This window comes from Episyrphus balteatus, chromosome 1, assembly GCF_945859705.1.
Source record: "Episyrphus balteatus chromosome 1, idEpiBalt1.1, whole genome shotgun sequence".
Lineage (NCBI taxonomy): Eukaryota > Metazoa > Arthropoda > Insecta > Diptera > Syrphidae > Episyrphus > Episyrphus balteatus.
Genome location: NC_079134.1, coordinates 147,988,660 through 148,012,846, shown reverse-complemented (window position 1 = coordinate 148,012,846; position 24,187 = coordinate 147,988,660). Strand labels below are relative to the sequence as shown.

Here is a 24,187-nt window from a genome sequence, read left to right as displayed (position 1 = left end):
ATTAATTTTTGCGCAACAAATTTGGTTTTGCAAAGCTACAATTTCTAGAAAAGAAAAAACTTTTTTGAAAATTTTGACCGTTATATATGAAATTTAGTCTTATTTTAGTGAAATATTGAATAAAAAAAAACTAATCGAGCTACAAAATCGAGATTTTTGGATTTCGTCTTAGTCTAGGTTACTTAAAATTCCTGCAGAACAAAAAATAAAATTTTGAATTTCGCTTTTTTTTTTGGATTTTGAAAGGTCACTTTTGAGCTATCTTTTTAAATAAAATCTTAAATATTTTAAAAATTAATGCAATTAATGTCAAAAGAAAAAGCTTAAAAAAGTGATTTTTTTTAAAAGGTCTCCTCTAGGCTGGTAAAAGGGAAGTGCAGTTCTGAAACTTTAAGTTGAAATAAAAAATGACTGGGTTGAGCTACAAAATAAATTTTTGCGCAACAAAAAATATTAATTTTCCTACTTTCGTCCGCTAACTTCAGTCTTATTTTAGCGGAATTTTGAATATCAAAAAAACTGTTGAGGCTACAAAAACCAAGTTTATGGAATTGAAAAGCATTAAAAAAAGCTACAAATTTGGAGGTCAACTTAACTCATTAATTTTAATCGTGTCAGATTTTGTCCGCTAACTTCAGACTGAGGGAAAAGTCACCATAAAACAACGTGAAATCAATGAAAACCACATTGATTTAACTATTTTTCGGAATGATTTTGCGTTGAAGATGAACATTTTAAAATCAACGTGGAAAATAGATTAATTTTTGATGGTTTCGTATCTTAAAGTCACATAAATCAAAGCAGTTCAACTTTGAATCAACGACGTTTCAACTTCAATTTATTTTTTCCCTCAGTGTATGCGAGCTAAGAATTTTCGGTTTTGCGCAACAAATAAGCATTAAATTAGCTTCAATTAATGAGATTAATTTTTTTTTGATTCAGCCTCAGTAAGGGAGGCCTTTTTTTAGGTCAGTAAGTGCTAGTGCTGGTGAAATTCACCTTCTTGCATTCATACTGGATGACGATCATTTTAGCTCTTTTTCTCAAAATAGCCCCAAAGCAAGTGGAAAAATAGTGCAGCGATCGATCTCGATATCGTGCCAGTATAAGTGCATTGGGCGCCAGTTAGCTATATTGCACTAGGGCTGGCTGGCTATATCCCAAGTCCGATATGAAACGTTGTTGTTGTTGTTGCAATTTGGAATCTTAAACGATCAACGACCCGTCAATATAAGTTTCTAGCGTTCACGCTAGTGAACGGATAATTTTGAGAGCCATATGCTAGTTGAGATCATAATCATCCAACCTATAAGACTCTTTTAGACATCCTACATGCATCCAAGATCGGAGGCAACATTGCACACAGTCAGTGTACTGACTGTACACAAGGGAAACTCAGCACAAGTGCAAGGCAAGAGTTCCTCTCTTGTAATTTAATGGACGATTATTTTTAAGCGGCACCTTGGCATTGATTGCCAACAGGTTCAATATTGATGCAGTCATCCTCTTGCGGTTATCTCTCAGTTTTTCAAGCAGGGGTGTGCGATGCAATGCGATTCCTTTTGGCAGTCTTCTTCAAGGTTCACTTAGATATTTCTATCTGCTTTTGCATCGTCATGTTGTCGGTCGACCATCGCACGCGTCGTTTTGACTTAAAATTTTTAAAGAAATTATAAAATTTTCGAACTCAACTTAATCCAAGGGAAATTGTTGCTGCAGACCCCTGTCAGCCATCATACAAAAAACACACACAAACAACAAATATGTGTGGCAGCCACTTGTATAAGCCATATCACATATGGAATAAGGCCAAGAAATATTTTTCATTTATGTCATCGTGCCTTGCCGCTGATGTTGTTTCTAATGGTTTATGAGGTAGCTCGTTGATTTATTGTTCATCATATACAAACTACTGGGTGGATTGGGATAGAGTGGATGGATGATCGCTGTGTGACACACGAAAGACGCTCCGCTCTTTGATGTAGCTTACTTTTTTCTTTTGCTTACTCACTCATGTGTCTGTTTTTTTAATTTAATTTATTTATTTGGCTGTGGCAGCCAAAATGTCTGAATTGGTTGACAAGTTGCCATTAGTTAGGTGGTTGGTTGCATTTTGGGTGGCGGACGGAGATAACTCAACAAATTTGATTACAATTTTCATTAAGCGTCAAAAAAGTTGTGTTTTCAAGGTTGTACATTTCTTTATGAGATATTAAGAGCAGTTTTTGTATGCCCCCCATCTCCCCTACAGGCAGTTTGTCCCTTCACTCTGTTTATTGTTTATACTTTGATCAGTTATTTCAAAACAAAATTCCATACAAAAATAAATACTTGATACCTTCTAATATTTATTTAACAGTTTAAGTCTCAGAGTCAGTCGCTATACGCTACTTTAGCGGTTAACTGAATTTCATTATGTGACTGCAAATGCATTTCAAATTTTCGCACGTCATTGCGCAGTCAAGCAAAGGCAAAATATAATTGTTTAGCAAATATTTTTTCTATCACATTTGCGACTATGGACTGTTGAGCGAGGAATTTGCTGCTTGAACACTTTTTACCTTTTTATTTCTGAGAAATTTTATTTATTTGTTTTACTTTTTGTTTCTGTTTTAAGAGTTCAGAAGTTTTACTTCTAAAAAAAAATCGAATCCTAAATAAAAAAAAAAAACAGAAAAGTACTAAACTTAAGGAAAAAGGTAGTAAGAAATAGAGAAGTAATTTCTAGCTAAACGTTGAAATTTTGTGGGTGATAAGTAAGCTTTAATAGCTACTTAAGGAAAAAAAACACTTTCAATATTTTCAAAATCAATATTATATTCACTACAAATCTAAGTGCCAAATGATTTTTTTTAAATATTTTTTTTGCGGGGTAAAGTCTCCATTAACAGTTTTCTCTTCTTACTACGTCTCGTTATCAAGCAAGGTACTACGATCCTTAAGTCTATCAAATAATATAATTTGTTATGTTTCTGTGGCTTCATAAATAGTTTTTTATAGATACATAAATAATTTTGACAAAAAAAAAAACAAAAAAATTAGGTAGACAAATCTTCGACAGTGTAGAACAGCTCCTTGACAATGAGGCTAAATATTGAAATGGGGCTTTTAATATTTCGAATTAAACAATTCTTATTCTGAGAACAATTACGCTTTATTTTTGTGAAATCATATGTTTGCCAGACTGCAAACAAAATTATTTGCTGTGAGAGGGGTTAAAATGTTTGATGTATTTTGTTCAGTTTCATCAATTTTTTCTATACCTATATAAAAAAAAAAGATTTTCCATTTGAAGGTTTAAAAAGTAATACAATGCCACCTGTTCAAACACCGAAATTTGGCCTAATGTCAGTTGGTCTCATGCAGAGGGTCTGATTTACACTGTTTGTACCTAAATACACTGAGGGAAAGAAAAAATTGAAGTTTAAACGTCTTTGTTTCAAAGATGAACTACTTTGAAATGTATGTTAATTTGAAATAGAAAACCACCAAAAATTAACCTTATTTCCACGTTGATTTTAAAATGTTCATCTTCAACGCAAAACCATGTCGAATAATAGAGTTAAATCAATGTGGTTTTCATTGATTTTATGTTGTTTTATGGTGGCTTTTTCCTCAGTGTAAGAAAAACATATTTTCATTTATTCGGATATACAATTTAATTAAATCCTTGAGCTGGATAAGATAAACACAACTACTCTGGACTCAGTTCAAGATTTAGAACCAATCATAGCCGTGACGTTTCAATTTGACATTCACTAGTTCTTTTTCTAAAAAAAATATAATTTTGTTCTCTTTTTTTGATTTGATCAAAAAGTTAAAGACCTTTTTAGGGATTCTCAAATGTTTCTTAAAAATCACAGAATACCTGTACAGAAAATCTGTACATTGAGCTGTACTGTTACGGTAGTGAGAATTGTATACAGAATAATTTTAATAAATTAAAATGTAATAATTAAAAATTAAGAAAAATCATAAATTTCTAAAACAATACGGTAACAGCGGTAATTTAAAATCCAAAGATTTAAGAATATTTTTAACTACAGAAGTTTGAAAAAAAAAAAAATCAAAATGGGATCTGGTATATTATAGATATTAGAAATTTAAGAAAACCTTAAAAAAAATTATTTTAAGAACCTGAAAACAAATCATGCCATTTTATAATTTTTACAAAAAAGAGTAAAAATTAAAAATATAAAGAAAACATTGATCGATAAGTGTAAAAACAATGTTTCAAAAAATTTCACTGTCCCGAAAAAAAAAAAATCAATGAGCACGGTTGTACACAGCCAAGTTCTCTAGCAACTTTGGCACTACACCCTTATTTACAGGAAATAACTCATGCCATTTTCGATCCCGCTTTAATTTCTATGCCAAATATTTGATCTACTTTGGATAAGCAGTTTCTGAAATATAGGACATCAAAAATCACAAAAACCGTAACTTACTGACTCACCACTCACTCACCAACTGTCCGATGATCAAAGTAGTAAAATAACAAAAATATATAAATGCAAAAAAAAGAGCCAAGTTTTCCTATTTTGATAATATGCTGGCACAAAAAGCACTAAGATATAAAAGTTCCAAGTTCTTAGGTTTATTTTAAATTTTTTATAAATTAAATTTTGATGATTTTCTTGGCAACTTTTCTTCTAACTACCAATTTTTAAAGTTGTTTGAAAACTTGCAAAGTAAACAATCAAAACTTAAATCATACAAATTTAAAACCAAATACTTAAATACTTTTTTTGTTTTTAATATCTAATTTAAAAATTCGAAATTTTAAAAAGGATTTTACAAACAACCCGATTTTTAGATAATAAATTTTGAAAAAAAAATATATGACTCGGTTTATCCGTAAGCATAGAAACTGTTAAAATGATGAACCTAAGTAACTTACACATTATATAGTTTAGACTGGGCCAAAAAAATAAAATATTTTTTTTTTTGAAAGTTACTTCGAAAATCTTGTTCAGGATGATGAAAAAAAAATTTGGTGAAAATTTGAGCCGTTAAAAAAAATTTTAAGAGGTCTATCATCGGTGTTTTTTATTTTTATACATGATATGATGTTTTACAACAGAACTGCTAGACGATCAAAGTAAAAAAAATGTCTGTTCATTTTTTCTTATATAAAATTAAATTTCCTACAAAAAAGATCTAAATGAAAATTTTCGTCAGACGAGCCGTATTCGAGTAATTAAGCTTTTTAAATCGAAGTGTTTTTTTCAATTTGCCTGTTTCACTTTGGAATTTTGTGATGAGCAAATAAGTGAATAGAAAAATAAAACAGATTCTTATAGGAAATTTAATTCTCTACAAAAAAGGTCTCCTAGTAATTTTCCCTAAATTGAGTTTTGAAGAAGTTATTCACGATTTAAATCGAGAAAAAAAATTAAAAAATCAATTTTCAATTTCAAAATTTTCTAATTCACTGAAAATTCAATATTTTCAAATTAGCAAGATGTTTTCTTGTAGGGAATTAAACGTTCTATAAAAAGTTCCTTGGCAGCAAATTAATTGCTTTAACCGTAGGTTTGCATTTCAAGTGGACGATGTTAATCACTTTAAAATGTCAATCAAATTACGTAGATCAGTATTTAAGAAAAGATAGCTTTCCTTATTTGTCAAATGGCAAGTAGGTACACGATAATTTTTTAATGGGTAAGAGGTAGTCAGGGATACAAAAAAAAAAGTATTTTATCAAGTGTTTTTTCTTTCATGAAAATTAATTTATTTGACCCAAGTTTCAAAAAAAAAAAAAAATAATAAATTATGTAAATTATCGTTATCGTCATATTTAAGTCGGTAACCACTAATAGTGAAAACCGCTTGATTTGAATGAATTTTTGTCGAATTTGTCCAAAAAAATAAAAAAAAACTCACCCCTGATTGAGCAGATTTTAGAATTAAGCCTTAACTATATTGAACACAATTCTAAAACTTTTCGGTTTTCAGGAAGTTGTTATCACAACAAAAACATTACTGTTAAAAAAAGAGCCAAGTTCTTCTATGTTGAAATTATGCTGGCACAAAAAGTATTGAGATGTAAAAGTGTACCAAGTTCTAAAGTTCGGGTTCAAATTCGTATCAATAAAATTTTGATTGTTCTCTTGACAATTTTTCTTTTAATTACCGATTTTTAAAGTTATTTTAAAAATTGCCAAGTAAACAATCAAAATTTTATTGATACGAATTTGAACCCGAACTTTAGAACTTGGTACACTTTTACATCTCAATACTTTTTGTGCCAGCATAATTTCAACATAGGAGAACTTGGCTCTTTTTTTAACAGTAATGTTTTTGTTGTGATTTCACTACTTTTTGCAAGGTATGGCTGTAGAATTGAAAATCTCTATACTTGATGAAAATTCAGTGAAAATGGGCGGTTGCCAAGCCCCCTGGCTGAAATTTTCAAACTTTAAATTTTTTCCTTTGTATAAACCAGCATCTCTAACATTCTACCAAATTTCAAGATTCTGCGATAATCAGAAGTGCTCTATAATATTTTATGAAAATTCAGTGGAAATGGACGGTTGCCACGCCCCCTGGCTGAAATTGTCAAATTTTAAATTTGTTCCTTTGTATAAACTACCAGCTCTACCGTTCTACCAAATTTCAAGATTCTACGATAATCAGAAGTGCTCAATAATATTTGATGAAAATTCAGCAAAAAAGGGCGGATGCCACGCCCCCTGAATTGAAAATCTCAAATTTTCCGTGTAAATCACCGTGTAAAATTTCAAGTTTCTACGATACCGGGAAGTTCTATATAATTTTGATGATCTGTCAGTGAGTCAGTGAATCAGTGAGTCAGTTACGGTTTTTGCGATTTTTGAAGCCCTATATCTCAGAAACTACTCATCGTAGGAGGCTGAAATTTTGTGAGGTGTTTGGTTTTGACCAGCAAGTTTGAAAATTCTAGCATCTTTGGTGTGTAAGTTAGAGGGGGGTCGAAAATGGCCTGAGTTGTTTCCTGTAAATAAGGGTGTAGTGCTAGAGTTGCTAGAGAACTTGGCTGGGCACTATCGTGCCCCTTGATTGGTTTTTTTTTTTTTTTTTTTTTTTTTTTTGAAAATCATATCAATCACAAATCGACATATCTTGCTTACCCGATTTTCACCATCAAAATTGAATTCTAAAGATTGTTATTTTATTGTACACTTTTTATTTTTTTTTTGCTTACAATCAAACTTTAATTTATTTATTATTGTATGTTTGAATAGTTAATATTTCGAAAACTGTGTTTTATTATTTCAACACTTTTTCTTGACGCTCAACAATTTATCACTCCAAGTACTTACGTTCAAGATATCAAAAGGTTATTTTTATTTAAAACATAGTTAAGAAGTTCTACCAACATTAGAATTGTTTTATAACTCAAGACTCTATTACCTTAGCCTGACCTTTCCCAAGAAACCATGCTCATGACTCATCGAACTTCCATATAGCTTTTGCGCAATTCCAAAGACAGATACTAACGGTAGCAAAAAGACATTAATTGCAAAACCGTCATTGTAGTGTAAAATGAAAATCATTCAAAAGATCACCTATCTATAAACTACGACTTGTATACTGCAGCATGTTGGACCTAGATTTTTTTTTTAATCACTCGAGTCTCAAAAACCAACCGACACAAAGCTGACAGACAGACAGAGAAACGATAATCGAAAAATAAATGAACAGTCCCTCAAGTCACAACACAGTAGCCGAGCCGAGATAAATTTATTGCATTGTCCGGACGACGTTTTTTATTCATGTTTGGTGTAATTATGGCCAAGCTCAGGCGCAGGCGCAGGCTCAGTAGACTCAGTAGAGACCTGCAACAAGACGCAAAAGGCGAAGGCGCGACCTTGTCTTCGATTCCGAACGCGTTCACGGGAGCGTAAAACCCATAAATTGCGCGGCATATTGTGTTTTTTCCTGTGTCGGTGTTGGTCGGGTAAGGTAGTTTTTTGTTGCAGTTGGCTTATAGATAGTTTGAGTTTCCGACGCAACACGTCGTTCACATTTGCTACCATAAAACAATTTGTCTTAAGAATGCCTCAGCTATCTGCCAGCAGAAGCCGGAGTACCTTTTTGTCTATAAAATGTACTTAACGTTGGTTGTTTCTTGTCGTTGTTGTTGTAGACATGGAGTTCCATGGCACTTGTGAATAAGACCAAGTGCAGCAACGACGATAAAAGATACAGCAAGCAAGGCCTTTCACTTTAAGTCGCGTGCGACTTGCTACTGCAATTATGTCACTCTTGAGCGTTTTTTTTTTCTCCTCTGTTCTTTTTGTTGTTACTTTTATTGTTGTTATTTTTATTCTCTTGTTGTGTTGTATAGTACCTTAAACCTACTTCAACTAATTGATTACTTTAATTATGCTGACCTGGATTTTAATCGAAGTATGTTTTTTTTTTTTATTTATTTTTTATCATTTGTCAATTCCACAGCCGGAACATGCTGGATGGAGCGCATGGATAATGGAAAGTGTGAAACCGTGTACTCGAAGAACATGACGAAGGCTCAGTGCTGTGGCAAGAATCAAATGTTCTCATACACCGAGAAGAATCTATCGAATGTGGAGTACTTTTTCGCATTGGCACTAGGTGGCGGTACAGAGTGTGTACCATGTTTGGGTAAGATTATGTTTTTTTTTTTTGTTTAATTAATACAAATATAACTGTTTTTCCTTTTTTAAATTAATGAGCACATTGCAAAAATAATTAATTTTTTTTTGTATAGGTAGTCAAGATTTAATTTTTTGTAGAGAGAGTTTAACTTGAGTGCATTTTGATTACTTTGAGGTTGAGTTAAGTGAAATCAATATTCATTGGAAGAGCCAATTTTCATACCAATTTTATAGGCATAAAAGTCTACAAATAAATGCATAAACTTAATTAAAATAGCAAAGGAACATTATTACAGAAATTTCATCTCTGTTTGTTAATTCCATAAATTCAATTACGGTAATAAACGGTGCCCATTTGACTGGAAACAACTGACTGCATGCAAACTTCATAACAATAACCAAAATCAGTTGCTTCATCGTTTTTTGTATAACTTTATCTTAAAAAAAAAACACTAAATTTAACGAGGAGATGGATGAATTTAATTTGTACACATGTATGAATGTTCTGACAAAAAAAAACCTGTTGCCTTTTCTATATTATCTACTGTTAAGCATTTTCGAAATCTTTTTTCCAACTCAAGTATTTAGAACTTTGTGGGGTTCTCAAAAAATTAGTTCCTAACAGAGTATTTCTATAATTCTGTAAAAAACTAGAAAACTGGAAGTCGGTTTTAATTTATAAATAAACAAATTTAATTTGTATTAAGGCCTAAAAGCTGTAGTGGACCAAATCAACAAAAATTTGTTTTCATTCCGAACTCTGAGCGAAAAAAGAGTTTAGTTTCAAAGATAAATAACTATAGTAATTAAAGGCATCGTTTTAAATTTAACTTTTTATTTTTGCCAGATCACTTTTTGTTACATGCTTCAGTATTGTACAGCTGTGGGCCCTCTAAATATTCTTCTAAATTTATTTCATCTGCTTAAAAGAAGTCCCCAAAATTTTTAAAGAAAAGTTAGTTTTTAAGAGAAACAGAAGGGTTTGAACTTTGAAACTAGTACGGAAAAACTCTGCGCATAAAATTCTTACTCTCTTTGATTAAAGTGTGGAATTTAGTGATATGAGAATTAAAAAAATTCTAAACGGGTGGACGCATTTTTGTTTTGTACAGATGATGTTCGTGGAAGGCTGGAAATTGTTTGTTTTCTTTAACATATATCTCGCTAAGATTGGATTTCTCCGATACAACAATTTCAAGATATTGCAATGTTCTCGAAAACCGTGATCTTATAAAAATAAAATGCACGAACTTGCTCTTAGAGTTAAAGTTGCTTAAATTTTTAAGACTTTTTATATGTATAGAAATTTGGAGAAAAAATAAAATTCGTTTTTTAAAAAACATAAAATAAAATCAGATTGCCCTTCAAAACAAGTATGCAGTTTTGATTGATATATTAAGATGCATTTTTCAAAAAAAAATTTTCAAATTTTTTTTTAAAATCCTAAAATTATTTTTTTCGATATTTTATTTTTGGCTTATACTTGAATCATATAAATGCTTCTTTACAAAAAGTTTCGTTGAAATCAAATAAGCACTTTCGAAGATAATCGGATTTGAAAAAAAAAAAAAACGGTTGTATTGTATTAATAATGATTTTCAAAAAAAAAAATTTTTATTTAAAGATAGACCTTGTCTTTAAACTTAAATTTGAATTTTTTAAACAAAATCGTTGAAGCCGTTTTTGAGAAATTTCAATTTTACTAAAATCGGTATATGACAAGTACCGTTATTTTTGGTCAAAAAAAAATAATTCCAAAAACTCCTCTGTAGAGTCGCCAAATAATGCTACATAGACATACCAAGTTTGACATCAATCGGTCCATCCGTTTAGGCTGTAGCTTCGTTTACAGACATACAGACTGACAGACGGACAGACAGACGGACTTCCGGGACCCACTTTTTTATTCGTTTTCTTTTTTGTTTATGTACAAACGATTTTATATAAAATGTCCCAAAATTTTCAATTGATTAAAAAAAAAAATTCAAATTTACTTTTTAGGTTTTTTCAGTTTTTTGAGTTTTTGAAATATTACTGTCATAAAAAAATTAAATTATATAAGAGTGATATTTCAAAAAATGGAGGATAAAAGAATATTTATGACTTCGGATAGGAGTTCACCATTCCTTAAACCTTAGAAAAAGTATACTTGAGTTCTTGCGTTAAAAATCTTGTTGACCAGTGTAATTATCACAAAATATCATAACATAATAACAACTCTAAATACAAAACTAAAAGAGTTCCAGGTATATTTTCAAAACGTTTTTGAACACAAATAAATGAGTTTTTTTTTTTTGAAAGATACTCAAACGATAGTGATACTGACTGGTAACCAACAATTATTGAATTTTTCCATTGTTTTTAATTTTTTTTTTTTTAATGAGGAGAGAATAAACAAGATACAATGTTTCCATCGAAACAATTATTAAGAAATCGCAAAGAACATGTCGTCGGCGGAAAGTCACAAAAAGCTAATTTTACATGGGACGATTTTTAAGTTTCAAATTGGTTGAAAGCGATATTTTTTTGCTCGTCGGTGATTCAAATTATGTTTTTTTATAAAGTTTGTTCTTTCCTTTTGAAGAAACCATACAAACTTACTTTATTAGTAAATACATACTACATATTTTTACATATTTTTAAAAACTAAAAACCCAGGAAACAATTCCTATACAAGTACGCCCTTTCCTTAAATAAAAAGAGAACAAGATATGATGGGTCTCATTTAAAGAAGGCTATTCCCTGTTTTTATTGTTCTATGTCCCATTAAATTATATTATCTGCTGAAGAAATATTTTACACAAAAAGGCTTTTCAAATTCGGAAAGATCACCCTCAAATTAGTTAAACTGCATCATTATCTCATTTTTGGTAAAAAATGGATTTAGAACAATTTTTTCCTATAACGAATGCATTTCATTTTCTCCTGGAGTCCATATGAAATTAAAGAAAGCGATTGGTCAGGAGCCGTGAAATGCATCTAATGAAAAAAAAAAAGAATATTTAATTCTGAAACCATTGATGACTGAATTAATTTTCTGTGTTGTAAAATAGATAGGTTTTTTTTGGTTTCTATTATAGACCCAATAACTTTTATCTTTTGTAAAATTTTTCTTAATTATTAATTTTGTTGAATTTAATTACAAAAAATCTTTTTCCCTTCCTATTTTTTTTTTTTTTTTTTTTTTTTTTTCAGAAAGTTGCAAAGACGTCAACTGTGGTCCAAATAAACGTTGCGTCAAACGCAAAGGCCGACCCAAATGTGTCTGTTCACCGCAATGTGGTTCCGGTAAAAAGCAGCACAAAAAATCCCATCACAAGCGCAAACAACAGCAATTAAACCAACAGAATGGCTCCTTAAAGCCACCGCATGTTATCGATGTGAGTCGCAGCAAGGAGCAGCACGTTTCATTAGTTAATTTTCATAGTCCAATAACCATAAGAGATATACGTAGTTTAAGTAGTGAAATTAATAATAGCAATCCGTCCTTATCCTCTTTATCATCATCCTTCCCATCCATGGAATTAACAAGTCCAGGAGATCACATCTCACAATTGAATAGCCGAAGAAAAAACCAAAGAATACCAATCCTATCGACAAATCCAATCACAACAACAACCAAAAAACATCATCATCGACTTCATCATCATCATCATAATAAACATCATAAAGAGCAGCAAGAAGATGATGATGATCAAGAGAACGAACATCACACAGCAAAGCTGCCCCAACGCCGTCATGCCAAAACCGATCGCACCAAAGGCGATCAACTGATTATAACAGCCGACGATTTGGTCCGTCCCAGTACCGAGCGCGATAATGATTTGGCCGCCGAAAGCAATTCATTAAGAATTCGAACTAGTTCTAGCGTTGGTGTGGCTTCGGTGGACACCCATCATCAGGATGGCAACAGGCATCATTTCAAAAAACACGCCAAACCAAAACGCAAAATCAGCGATAAAAATGGATCAACGCATAACTCCTTCCACAATGGAACAGCCATTAGGGCGACCACAATGATGACAACAGCCTCCACAACAGGAAGGTACCGTAACGAAATGAAAATAGCTGATCGGCTCCGGCATCGTCCACCGCCGCCGCCACCGCTGCCATCATCTTACGCTTCATCAGCGCTCGATCAGGGATTTAAGCACAGGAAGGCCGTACCTCAGCCATCGAATAACTACAACAACAACAAAAACACAGATCTACATCACCTTGGGCATCAGGATAACGCTGCTGCTGATGATCTGACATTCGATGATAAAATCCACAATGGATTCTTTAGCAATGGCTTCCCGTATCCGCATCAGGAGCTGTCGGTAAGTTCTAGATTAGAAGAAGTTTTTTTTATAGTTGGCACGTTAGTTGGGGCAATGCATGCGCTCTGACTGTGACTCGAACGAGACTCGAACTCGTTATTTATGTCCGTCAAAATGCTCGTGGTCACAAAAGCGCATCCAATGCCTATAACTAGCTCATTTATCCATTTGATTAGAGAGACCGTGCGCGCATGCGCATCTAACTTGCAGGCTTTCCCTCTTTATCTAATTTGCATGTGCTGTGTGCATCCTGCTGAACGAAACTACACCCGCCCTTTTGGATTTGCCAAACCAATCTTTGACTTTTTCTTCGACAAAAACGATCCATCTCTTCCATCTTCGAAATTGGAATTTATGGTCATTGCAATGTGCGTTTTTGTTGTCATGGTGGCGGGGGGGGAGATTTGTATAATAGACAGACGAAGGTCGTTATACTCATCCGGTATGTGGCAGCGATGGACGAACTTACAACACCGAGTGTCAGTTGAAGAAACGTGCCTGCCGGACAGATAATTCAGCTCTAGTCGTTGCCTATCGTGGACATTGCCAAAGTAAGTACCTTTTCATACCATTTTGTATTTTGAAAGAATACAAAAATTTGCATTTTTTGCTGGATGACCTGTTCAAAAGTCTAAGAATATACCTACTCAATACTTTGATTGGTAGAAAGAAGTCTTTATGGGTTGTGACACTCGAAATGTCATTGCTTCGTTAGAGAAAGATGCCTTCGTTAGATAAATATTTGTTTAAGAATGTGCTTCCGCTTCATGGTTTGGATAAATTGAAGAATCTATGACTAGTGTTTGGATTTGGTATTTTTTGTTCTTTGTTGGGTTATGGAAATTATTGGATTTTGTGTGTTAGACCAGTTTATACCAATCAGGAAATAATGGCAAAAGAATATGCTTGGAATAATTATCGGTAAATTTTGTAGCCCAAAAGAAAAGAGCGGTTTTTTTATACCTACTAAAAAAGTCATTAATTCACAATTTGACCACCGTTATAGGGCAATTCAACGTTACCAATACGCAACATAGTCAATTATTTAATTTGTGTGTTTTAATAAAACGTAAATTGAAAAATATTTTCTATATATTGTAATGGGTTAAGAAAGCGAAAAAAAAACGAAAATTTTAACAAAATAATGAAATCATTTTGGGTGTAAATGTGTTTTTTCGACAAAATATAAATTCTGCAATTTGTGCAAAGAAGTCAATGATTCATTTTATTTTTTGTTTTTTTTTTTGACAACTTAAACTTTTATACTTAAGCTCTTAGACTTAATACACGAATTATTGGCTTTTTGGGCCGAAATACAGAATTTACTGTTTTTTTTTTTTTTTTTTTAAAAATGTCCTTTCACCCAAGCCAAAAACTCTTTGTTCTTGCTTTCTATCCCAAATGAAACGTTTTTACCAAATCAATTTTTATAGAAATTTTAGATTCTTGCTTCCAATCTCAAAAGTAACATAATTGCTGAATTATAATAGTTACCATTATAATTACTTAGTTTTTTTTCAATAGACCCACATTTTCAATACTCTTAAAAAAAAAAAAAATCATGTGTGCAATTCACACGTGGTTGAAGTGAAACCTTAAAAAATCATTTTTCTTGCAAAAAAAAATAAAATAGAAAAAATCTACCTATTTTTATTCTATCACCTTCAAATCCATGTTTTTTATATGAGAACCTATATAAATTTTATATCATCTGAAAGCTTGTTGTCTTAGCTCAAAATATACAGGGTGTCCCACAGTCACCGCCCCAAATGAAAACCATGGATTCCTGGGGTCATTTTAAGTCGAAAAACTTAAGTGGTAATTTTCTCGTTTTCGTCCCGTTTTCGAGTTACCACGGATTTTATGATTTTTGCTCTCTTGTCCTTTAACTGGCCTTTTGAATTAAAAAAAAAAATAATTTTTAAATACAAAATTAATTTAAATGAATTTAAACTCTTTCTAAGCTTTATCTATTTGTTCTTTTCTTAACCACAACAGCTCAGAAAAAGTTTTTAATTCATTTAAATTAATTTTTTATTTAAAAATTATTTTTTTTTTTAATTCACTCAGTTTGTTTATTTTTTTTAATTACTTTCAGTAGCCTTTTTTATGAAATGAAACTTATTTTTTTTATGAAAATTAACTGGGCTTTAATAGAAAGCACAAAAAAACAATACTCATTAACGTGTTTTTTTGACTTAAATGATATGAAAGTGTAAAAAACAACTTAAAAAACGAAGAAAATTGTGTTCGATGCGAAATTGTGGAGAAACGGTTGTCCGCAGAAAAAAAAGTTTTGAGACAAACTTAAACTGTAATAAATTCTTGATTGGTTGTAAAAAAAATCTTTCAAATCAAACGTAGTTTGGCAAAGATAAGGCCAGTTAAAGGACAAGAGAGCAAAAATCATAAAAACCGTGGTAACTCGAAAACGGGACGAAAACGAGAAAATTACCACTTAAGTTTTTCGACTTAAAATGACCCCAGGAATCCATGGTTTTCATTTGGGGCGGTGACTGTGGGACACCCTGTATATATCGATCAGGTCTATGAGACATCTACAAAAAGAGCTTAATACAGTCAAATAAGGAGAAAAAAGGGGTAAATCTCGGAATGAATGTTAGTAGAAATTTTTTTTGCTCAATATTTTCCTTTTGCCATTCTATAACATATCTCAAAAGTCTAGAAAAATCTCATGTCCGCTTGTCGCGATTTCAAGGTCAAATCCGGAAATGGAGATTTTCAAAATTAGTAAAAATAGGCTATGGTATTATATACACATATGATACATTATTTCAAGGTATTTTTTAATGCTGATTCCAAAAAATCTAAAATCAAGACAATCTGACGTCTCTGAAAAAAGTTATACCTGTTTTTCATCTGTCAACTCATATTATTATAACAGTTGCAAACTTACTGCCGAAAAACCCTTAAAAGTTATGGTAGATGAACCAAATTTTGCATGAAGATTTTAGAATCCATAATTATTAAAAATCAAAACTATCCATTACAAAAAATATATATACCTACGAAATAATGGTATTTTTTTATGAAGGGGCAAATTTTAGGATATGCACTAAAGAAGATTCTTGTTCATCTTAGGAATAAGTGCTAATAGGCTAATTTTTTCATTTTAATCTTTGTTTGGATATTCTTTAACTACCCTCAAAAATCTAAAAAAAATCTCATGTCCGCAAGTCCTAATTTTCTTGGTTTAAAGATAAGGTGCAGATTTTAAAAAATTGAAAAACTGCACTTCAGATATTTGTGTCAGATCAACATGAATAAGGTGCATTACTTTTCAGGGATGGTCAGACTGACTTGTTTGTGAGTTTTGTTGGAATAAGTGTTAAAAAATACCTTTAAATCATGTCGCTTATGTTGGTATACATATAAAAATTTAAACTTTTCTTATTAAATTTTTAAAATCTGCATCTTATTTTCAACCAAGATTAGGACTTGCGGACATGAGATTTTTTTTAGATTTTTGAGGGTAGTTAAAGAATATCCAAACAAAGATTAAAATGAAAAAATTAGCCTATTAGCACTTATTCCTAAGATGAACAAGAATCTTCTTTAGTGCATATCCTAAAATTTGCCCCTTCATAAAAAAATACCATTATTTCGTAGGTATATATATTTTTTGTAATGGATAGTTTTGATTTTTAATAATTATGGATTCTAAAATCTTCATGCAAAATTTGGTTCATCTACCATAACTTTTAAGGGTTTTTCGGCAGTAAGTTTGCAACTGTTATAATAATATGAGTTGACAGATGAAAAACAGGTATAACTTTTTTCAGAGACGTCAGATTGTCTTGATTTTAGATTTTTTGGAATCAGCATTAAAAAATACCTTGAAATAATGTATCATATGTGTATATAATACCATAGCCTATTTTTGCTAATTTTGAAAATCTCCATTTCGCGATTTGGCCTTGAAATCGCGACAAGCGGACATGAGATTTTTCTAGACTTTTGAGATATGTTATAGAATGACAAAAGGAAGATATTGAGCAAAAAAAATTTCTACTAACATTCATTCCGAGGTTAAACCCTTATTTGACTGGATTAGCTAGAATTTTTTGAACTCGATCAATTTCCATAAAAAAAAAGCGAAAAAACACGTATTTTTATCTTCTCACGCTATTGAATGCATTTTTTACCTAACAACCTATAAAAAATTTTACACCATCTGAAAGCTTATTGTCTTAGCTCAAAATATATATATCAATCAAGTCTATGAGACATCTAAAAAAAGAGCTAGAATTTTTTAAACTCGATGAAATTTCATCCAAAAAGCAAAAAAAAACATTTATTTTTATGTTCTCATGCTATTAAATCAATTTTTTTGTTTGACAACCTATACGAAATTTTATACCATGTGAAAGCTTATTGTTTCACCTTGTATAATGATGCATAAATCTTATTTCAAAGATGTCTACAAGAGAAGTTAGAATTTTTTAAAGTCAACCATGTCGAATTTCCAGACTGAGATTACGGTATTTCCTAAACTGGTAGCTGGTCATCGCCAACAATTCTCCACAGGTGTTTTGAGGTATTTTTAAATTTTTTTTCAATTTAAGATTGGGCACGTTCAAACACCTATCGGATAGGCTATCTGGGATACCCGTATCTGGAATATCTTTTTGAACAAAGAGGTATCCAGATAGCTTGCCCAAGCAGCTACTAAAAAAATATGTAAATATTGAGAAGAGGAAACTTTTTCTTTTGAGCAAATTACATTTTTTTTATTGTTGAATAGTACTTGCACAATCGCTTTGACTTTATTTCTTGCAATTTTTTTTATTTTGAAGCTGAATAATCGCCCGAAAAGTAATCAAAATAAAAAAAAAGCCAAATGTATATCAGCTGATCACTCGGATACCTGAGGTATACCATAAATTCTGGGATACCTTCAGATTATTTTTTGACAGAAAATGGTTCGTTTCCTTGCTAATTTTTAACATTGTTTACAACAACAAAAAGCTATCCGATAGCTTTATGTTAGCTCTTTGAACGTACCCATTGTGTAACTTGTTGAGCACGTAACGTTAATTATCAGCATGCGTATTAAAGTTAAATCAAATTTGTGTGTGCACTAGATCAAAAGATATAACGTGTGTTGGAAAAGAACATCTTTTTACCGTTATCTCCGAATTTTGAATATGAAATTAATTGAAATTTTGTACAATTATAATTTATTTAATTACCTATCTACAGTACAAATTTCATTCATCTATCTATTAAAACAAAAAAGTTATAACAAGTTGAAGTCGTATCGCGTTTTCGTTTCATCTTGTTTCAAATCACTACGATACTAAAGAAGTTTTCACTTCAAAAACACCCTTTCTCATGAAAATAATGTCAATTTTATAGACTCCTTAGACTCTTGGTGCCTGTAGTAAATGAAACATTTCTACCAATTTTCACTGGGATAACATTTTTGTCCCAGTTTTTAAGGAATTAGTTCTGAATTTCACCATTTCTTAAAAAAACACCCTTTCACTGAGGATAATTTTGTAAATTAACAAAAGTTATGTTACATTAGTACATAAAAAAAAAACTATGACAAAAATGGTATACATTTGGTAAAAATGTTTCATTTACTACAGGCACCAAGAATCTAAAGAGCCTATAAAATTGATTTAGGTATAAAGATGTTTTTTTTTTTGTTAGAAATTTAAATTATCCGCGATTATTAAAATGTTGTCCTTGTAATGGGAATTTTTTCATGTAAAAGGCCGGTTTTTCCTTTTCATTTTCTTAATAAAAAAATTTGTTTTTTTGTCAATGCACAAAATAAATGAAGCAAAATTTTTTCCGTTGATGTTATTTACCTTGAACTAATTTTAAGGCAACATCACCGTTTAGAACCGGCAAAAAATCTCACCAATTATATTGAATAGCTACAAAAAGATTTGTTTATATGGAAATATGTACATTTCCTGTTTGCTCAGTCCAGTGTAGACATTTTGAAAGAATAACTCCTTTAATTTTTTTCGTTTTCCAGTATATAGAGCTTTTGAAGGTCCGTCAAGATAGCACCCACACCCCCAAATTTCCTAAATCTGAGTATGCAATAATTTGTTGCTAATTTGTTGCTAATTAGTTGCTCTAATCTCGAATTTGTTGCTCCACCCCTTCCCCCTCAAAATTGATGGAAAGGGTGTGGGTGCTATCTGGACGTCAAGATAGCACCCACACCCTTTTTTATAGTTTTTATAGGCGAGAGTTGACTAGTTTTTGGACTCTAAAGCTGGAATGGAAAGCGATGGAAAATTTGTATGTTACTTTTTGCAGAGCATGAAATCATGTTTTTAATTTGGCATTTTTAGTTTTTTGAAAAAAATCATAGATAAAAAGTCTCCAAAAAAAATGCATCTGTTGCAGCCGATTTTATGGTCAAATCAAGGAGCAACAAATTCAAGATTAGAGCAACTAATTAGCAACAAATTAGCAACAAATTACACTGTGCAAGTTTTAAAAAAAAAATTTTGAGACAGGTGCGCGAGTAACTTTTTCGCCCTATTTCGGACCCTAGAAATCGATTGGCGTCATTAGTTTTTCGATTTATCGGTACGACTTCGAACAAAATTTTTTTCAATTATTTTGAGAATTTTCCACTGTTTTTACTCATTTTTCAACCAAAAAAAAATGTATATTGCTAATAATTCTGCTCAGACGTTATTTGCTACCAGTAGAAAGACATTACAAACAATTTTGAACAATTTATTTGAAAGTTTAGTGATTTTTTTTGAAAATTTTTTAAAAAAATCAAATATTTTTACATTTTTATCGTTTTTTTTTCGCTGTTTTTGTTCTCTTTTGAACAAATATATTGCATGTTTTCCATTAAAAATTAATTTAACTGATAATTTAGTGTTGGTTAAACTTAGACAGTCTGTCGATAGCATCGGTAACAAAAAAATATCGAGTATATCGATACTTCACAAAACTATCAATAGTTTCAATACTTCCAAGTTATTTTACCACAAGGCTACCGATATTATCGATAGTTTTTTCTTTAAACTATCGATACAATCGATAATGGAAACTATCGATATCTACCAAACACTATGTTAATTCGTTGTTTACATCCAATGTCTCGACGTCTAAACACGGGAATCTTATGTAGCTCAAAAAATCGAATATAGCACACATTTTTGGTACTTTTATCTTTTTATATTATATAACCTGTTTGTGCGAAAAAAACTCACTTTTCAAATGATAACTAACAATAATTAGAAAATAAAATGCATTGCTCTTGAAGTTCAAAACAATTAAGTTTACTTGTAGATTTTAAGAGCTGTTTTTATATGTTTTAATAAAAAAAAATGTTGATGTTGGGGAAGAGCCGACTTTTAGGGCAAAATGTTGGTAAATAAAAAAATTTGTTTGGTATTTGACTTTTTTGAGAAAAACTAAAAATGGAGTTTCATTGCAATAATTGCTTTCTGCGAATCAAACTGGTAAATTAAAATCGTTAGAGCCATTTTTGAGGAATTTGCTATAAGGTTTTTTTTAAGCGAGATAAAAAAAAAAACAACTTTCAGAATTCTATAAAAATCATCTGTACTAAATTTGAAAAAAATCCGTCCACAAGTTTACGCTGTGGAAATTTTTTCAGATGGACGCAAAAATGCACGGACGGAATTGCAAGACCCACTTTTTCAGAATTCCCCATCATCGTAATGTTGGTTTTTAAAACCTCAAATTTTATTTTCGCAAGTAAAAAACTCTTTCACTAAGAATAGTTAAGTGTCGTATAGTATTAATAGCACATGCTACAATATTAACACTTATTTGTGAAATTGGATTGCTAAGATTTACTTTAAATAAAAAAAAGGTCACTGTGGTGTATACGTAATTTTTTTTTATATTTTATTTAAAATTTTATTTTAATGCATTTTAAATATGAAATATTACTAATATGAATGTGTACTGTTAGACAGAGGATTTAATAGGTTTTTTCCGTTAAAAAAACACTTAAATAACAGATGAGAGTAATGTTTTCTTCAAAATATCAACTTTTTAGACTCTACTAATTTTATCAAACAAACACATTTTCAGAAATCCAGTCTTTACTTTTCACTTTGGTTTAAAATTGACCAAAAACACCTCCTTCATATATTTCTTCCAAATTATTAATAGAATATATTAAAATGCATTTATCACAGACATACCAAAACCCACCCACCCATCAAAAACAACAGCCCAAACTATTTTCTGATCTTCAATTGAAATATAGTGCGATTTTGCATTCAAAAAAAAAAAAAGATTTGCCAATTCACTTGCTGCATTCGCATTCGCATCTCGCTGAGGCATCATTCAGCTCCATATTAATACAAGTTACGAGTGCATATAAGTGAAAAAAGATCTTTTAGTGGCTGTGTTCAACATCGGTCGGATCTTGTTGTGATCTTGTTCTCGGCTAATTAATTGCCAGGATGAAAATGTTCACGCTGCTCCTCATTTAAATGAGATGTGATTTGCATGATAAATACCACAACATGTGAGCCAACATGCTCCCGACTGATATTTTTTTTTTTTGATATAGAACTTTGCAAACTGATGTTGAATGCAGATGTGTGTGGGGGGAATATAAAAAAAAACGGTATCTTCATTATAAACCATTACGACTTACGAGCACACAGAAATGCCGGAGTAGGTTATGTTAGGTACAACACTATTATAGTGTCAAGATAGACTCTGGGATATTTTGGCACTTATGTCATTGTTGCGTGGGAACATAAAAATGCACTTTTGTGTGCTGCCGTCAAGTGACATCTAACGAGAGTGTTAGAAGAGAACTTTTCTGCTAAACGGTTAAACGAGCAAAAATTCCCATCATCCAGATAGAAGACAGAAGATATAACAAAGTCATTCCCTAGGATGAAGTCTAACATGCACCGGGCTACACAGCAGCTATAAAAATGGAGTCTTGATATTTGCATTGCAAAGCTGACAAAATCATTTTTGATTTCCCCGGAGTGGCGCCGCCGCCGCCAAAGTCCGCAGCCAGCCAGCGCCACTCTCTGGAATCTGAAATCAGGTTTTCTATTTTCAGCGTTTCTGGTTAGGAGATAGAGGGAGTGTCTCATCGGGGGAGCATATTTCAATGATCCGGGAACGAGATAACTGTCAGTTGTTCCGTAGCTTCTTGTATTCGTTCGCAAAAAGTTATAAACAAGTTTTTTGTGTTGGTTTGTCTTGAACTCGAAACCAAGTCTATTTCGTCTCGTCTATTCGATGATATAGCTTCAAGACTTAAATCCTAGGTCAAGACTTGTCGAGCCCGCAGTCAACCAACGAAAAAAAAAAATGAATCGAATGTGTTAGTGATTTTGACAGAAACCCACGCTGCTGCCGCAATGTGTTCGATGTGTGTTCAAGGTGTAAATTAATAAAAAATGTTATATTATTGCGGCACAGCAGCCGAATCGAGTCGTTTAATGCCGCGAATGCGCCATGTGTCCCCGTCGTCCATTAGCCATCGCCATGCCATGCCCCACGACTATGCGGCCAATACCTACTTAATAAAGCTGATGAAAATATTTTGACAGAACATACCTGCGAATGGTTGCGGTGTTAATTTGTGTAATGGCAGCGCCAAAGATATTGACACTTAGGCGCCATAGTAAATTAATTTCCAGTAATATGCGTAAATTTAACATTTTCAAATCGATAAAATGATGATGAAGTTTATTTTTCAAATTTCTTGTTTGTCTTTTTTTTTTTAATTTTTTTTTTTTTATTTTTGCATCATAACCATGACATGCAGTTAGAGAAGAGGAAAAAAAAAAGGTGGAGTTGTAATAAAGATTCATTAAAGCAGGATTGGAAATTGAAATGAAGGTGGGACATTTTTATTCAAGATGTCAAATTGTGATTCTAATGCATTATATGCGAACAAGCTCAAGCTGCGCACATTGGAATGAATATACCTGTTTGGTTGGTTAGTAATTTTGCACTTGAGTGCATTTGAAATGACAGGAAGTGAAGGCCAGTTAGAAAGATTATACATATCCGTTATTTTTAGTTTTGAAATAATAATATTACAGGTACAATAATATGAGGTTGCTTTTAGGTATAGCTATCAAAAAAGATTCAGGAAAACTTTAACTGATAATTTTAGTTTAATCAGTAAGATATTTAATGACGATTTGACGTAAAAATAACAAAATTAAGTAAATTTTTTTCAAAACTCCTGATTTTCCTTTACATCTATCTTTTTATGCATACGTTTAGTTTTAAGTTTTCAAATGAAAAAAATAATGTTTGTCTTTCAAAGTGATGCTTTTAATGAAGTTTGATAATGGCTTTCTTGTCTTGATGCCAATCTAAGAATAATCACTACTTTTGGAGTGGAACCATATTAAATTAATTGTAATGTTGCATAAATTGCACAAAGGACATACTAACAAGAAAGTTTACTTACTTGTCAAATTTTAAACTTATTTGCTATAAGGTTATGTGTCAATAGAGTTAAAATAGGTATGAGTTTAAATTTTTAAATTGGTTAACATTTTTCACCTGCTGTACCTATAGCAAAATATTTTAGGTAAATCTATTTTATTCTATACGCATTAGGGTGTGTCACTTTTTTATGGCCGAAAAAAAGTACCTACTCTAATTTTGCAATGTAATAGTGGTCAAAAGTTTTATTACTGTCTAAGGTTTCATAATACCTATGTAAAAAAAAAATTATAATATCGCTCGTCTTTGGCTCGCTCAAATCGGTTGGAGTTGTTAAGAAAAAAAAAACGATTTTATATGAAAAAATTATTTTTTTCCTTCGCTTATTTTTCGCAGCTTCTTAACTAAGTGTTCAATTGCAACAAATATAAGCTTAAAAGTTTTTTCTTGGAGTAATCTTTCACGTGAAAGCCTAAAAATATTTAATATATTTGTTTTTGTATCCAAACATATATTTTAAAAATCTCTAAAAATCCCTCAAATTTCCTCGATTTTATTAACTAAAATGAAAATTGTTAACGCAGGATTTAATTTTGATAAGCAATGCAACTTTTAAAAGCTATTACATTTGAAAATTCCATACTTTAGCATTTTGACATACCCTATTACGCATATTAGGTACAAAATTTAAACAAGATGAAAATTTAAACCCAAAATTTTATCGCGTTTTTATTATGGCCTAAATATTAAAAAATTATTAGGTACAAAAAAAATAACGTTCTCGAAAGGAAAAAAATACAATTTAGAGTTAACAAATACGCCTTT

At 31.4% G+C, this 24,187-nt stretch overlaps 1 protein-coding gene across 1 annotated transcript in view; it reads left to right on the top strand.

Annotated features, from left to right (window-relative positions):
- LOC129906797 (uncharacterized) overlaps positions 1-24,187 on the top strand; it is a 135,211-nt gene that overhangs the window by 41,359 nt on the left and 69,665 nt on the right. Inside the window, 4 exon segments of the mRNA XM_055982722.1 lie at positions 8,443-8,628; positions 11,817-12,943; positions 13,154-13,354; positions 13,356-13,494. Of these exon segments, the coding sequence (XP_055838697.1) occupies positions 8,443-8,628; positions 11,817-12,943; positions 13,154-13,354; positions 13,356-13,494 (1,653 nt within the window).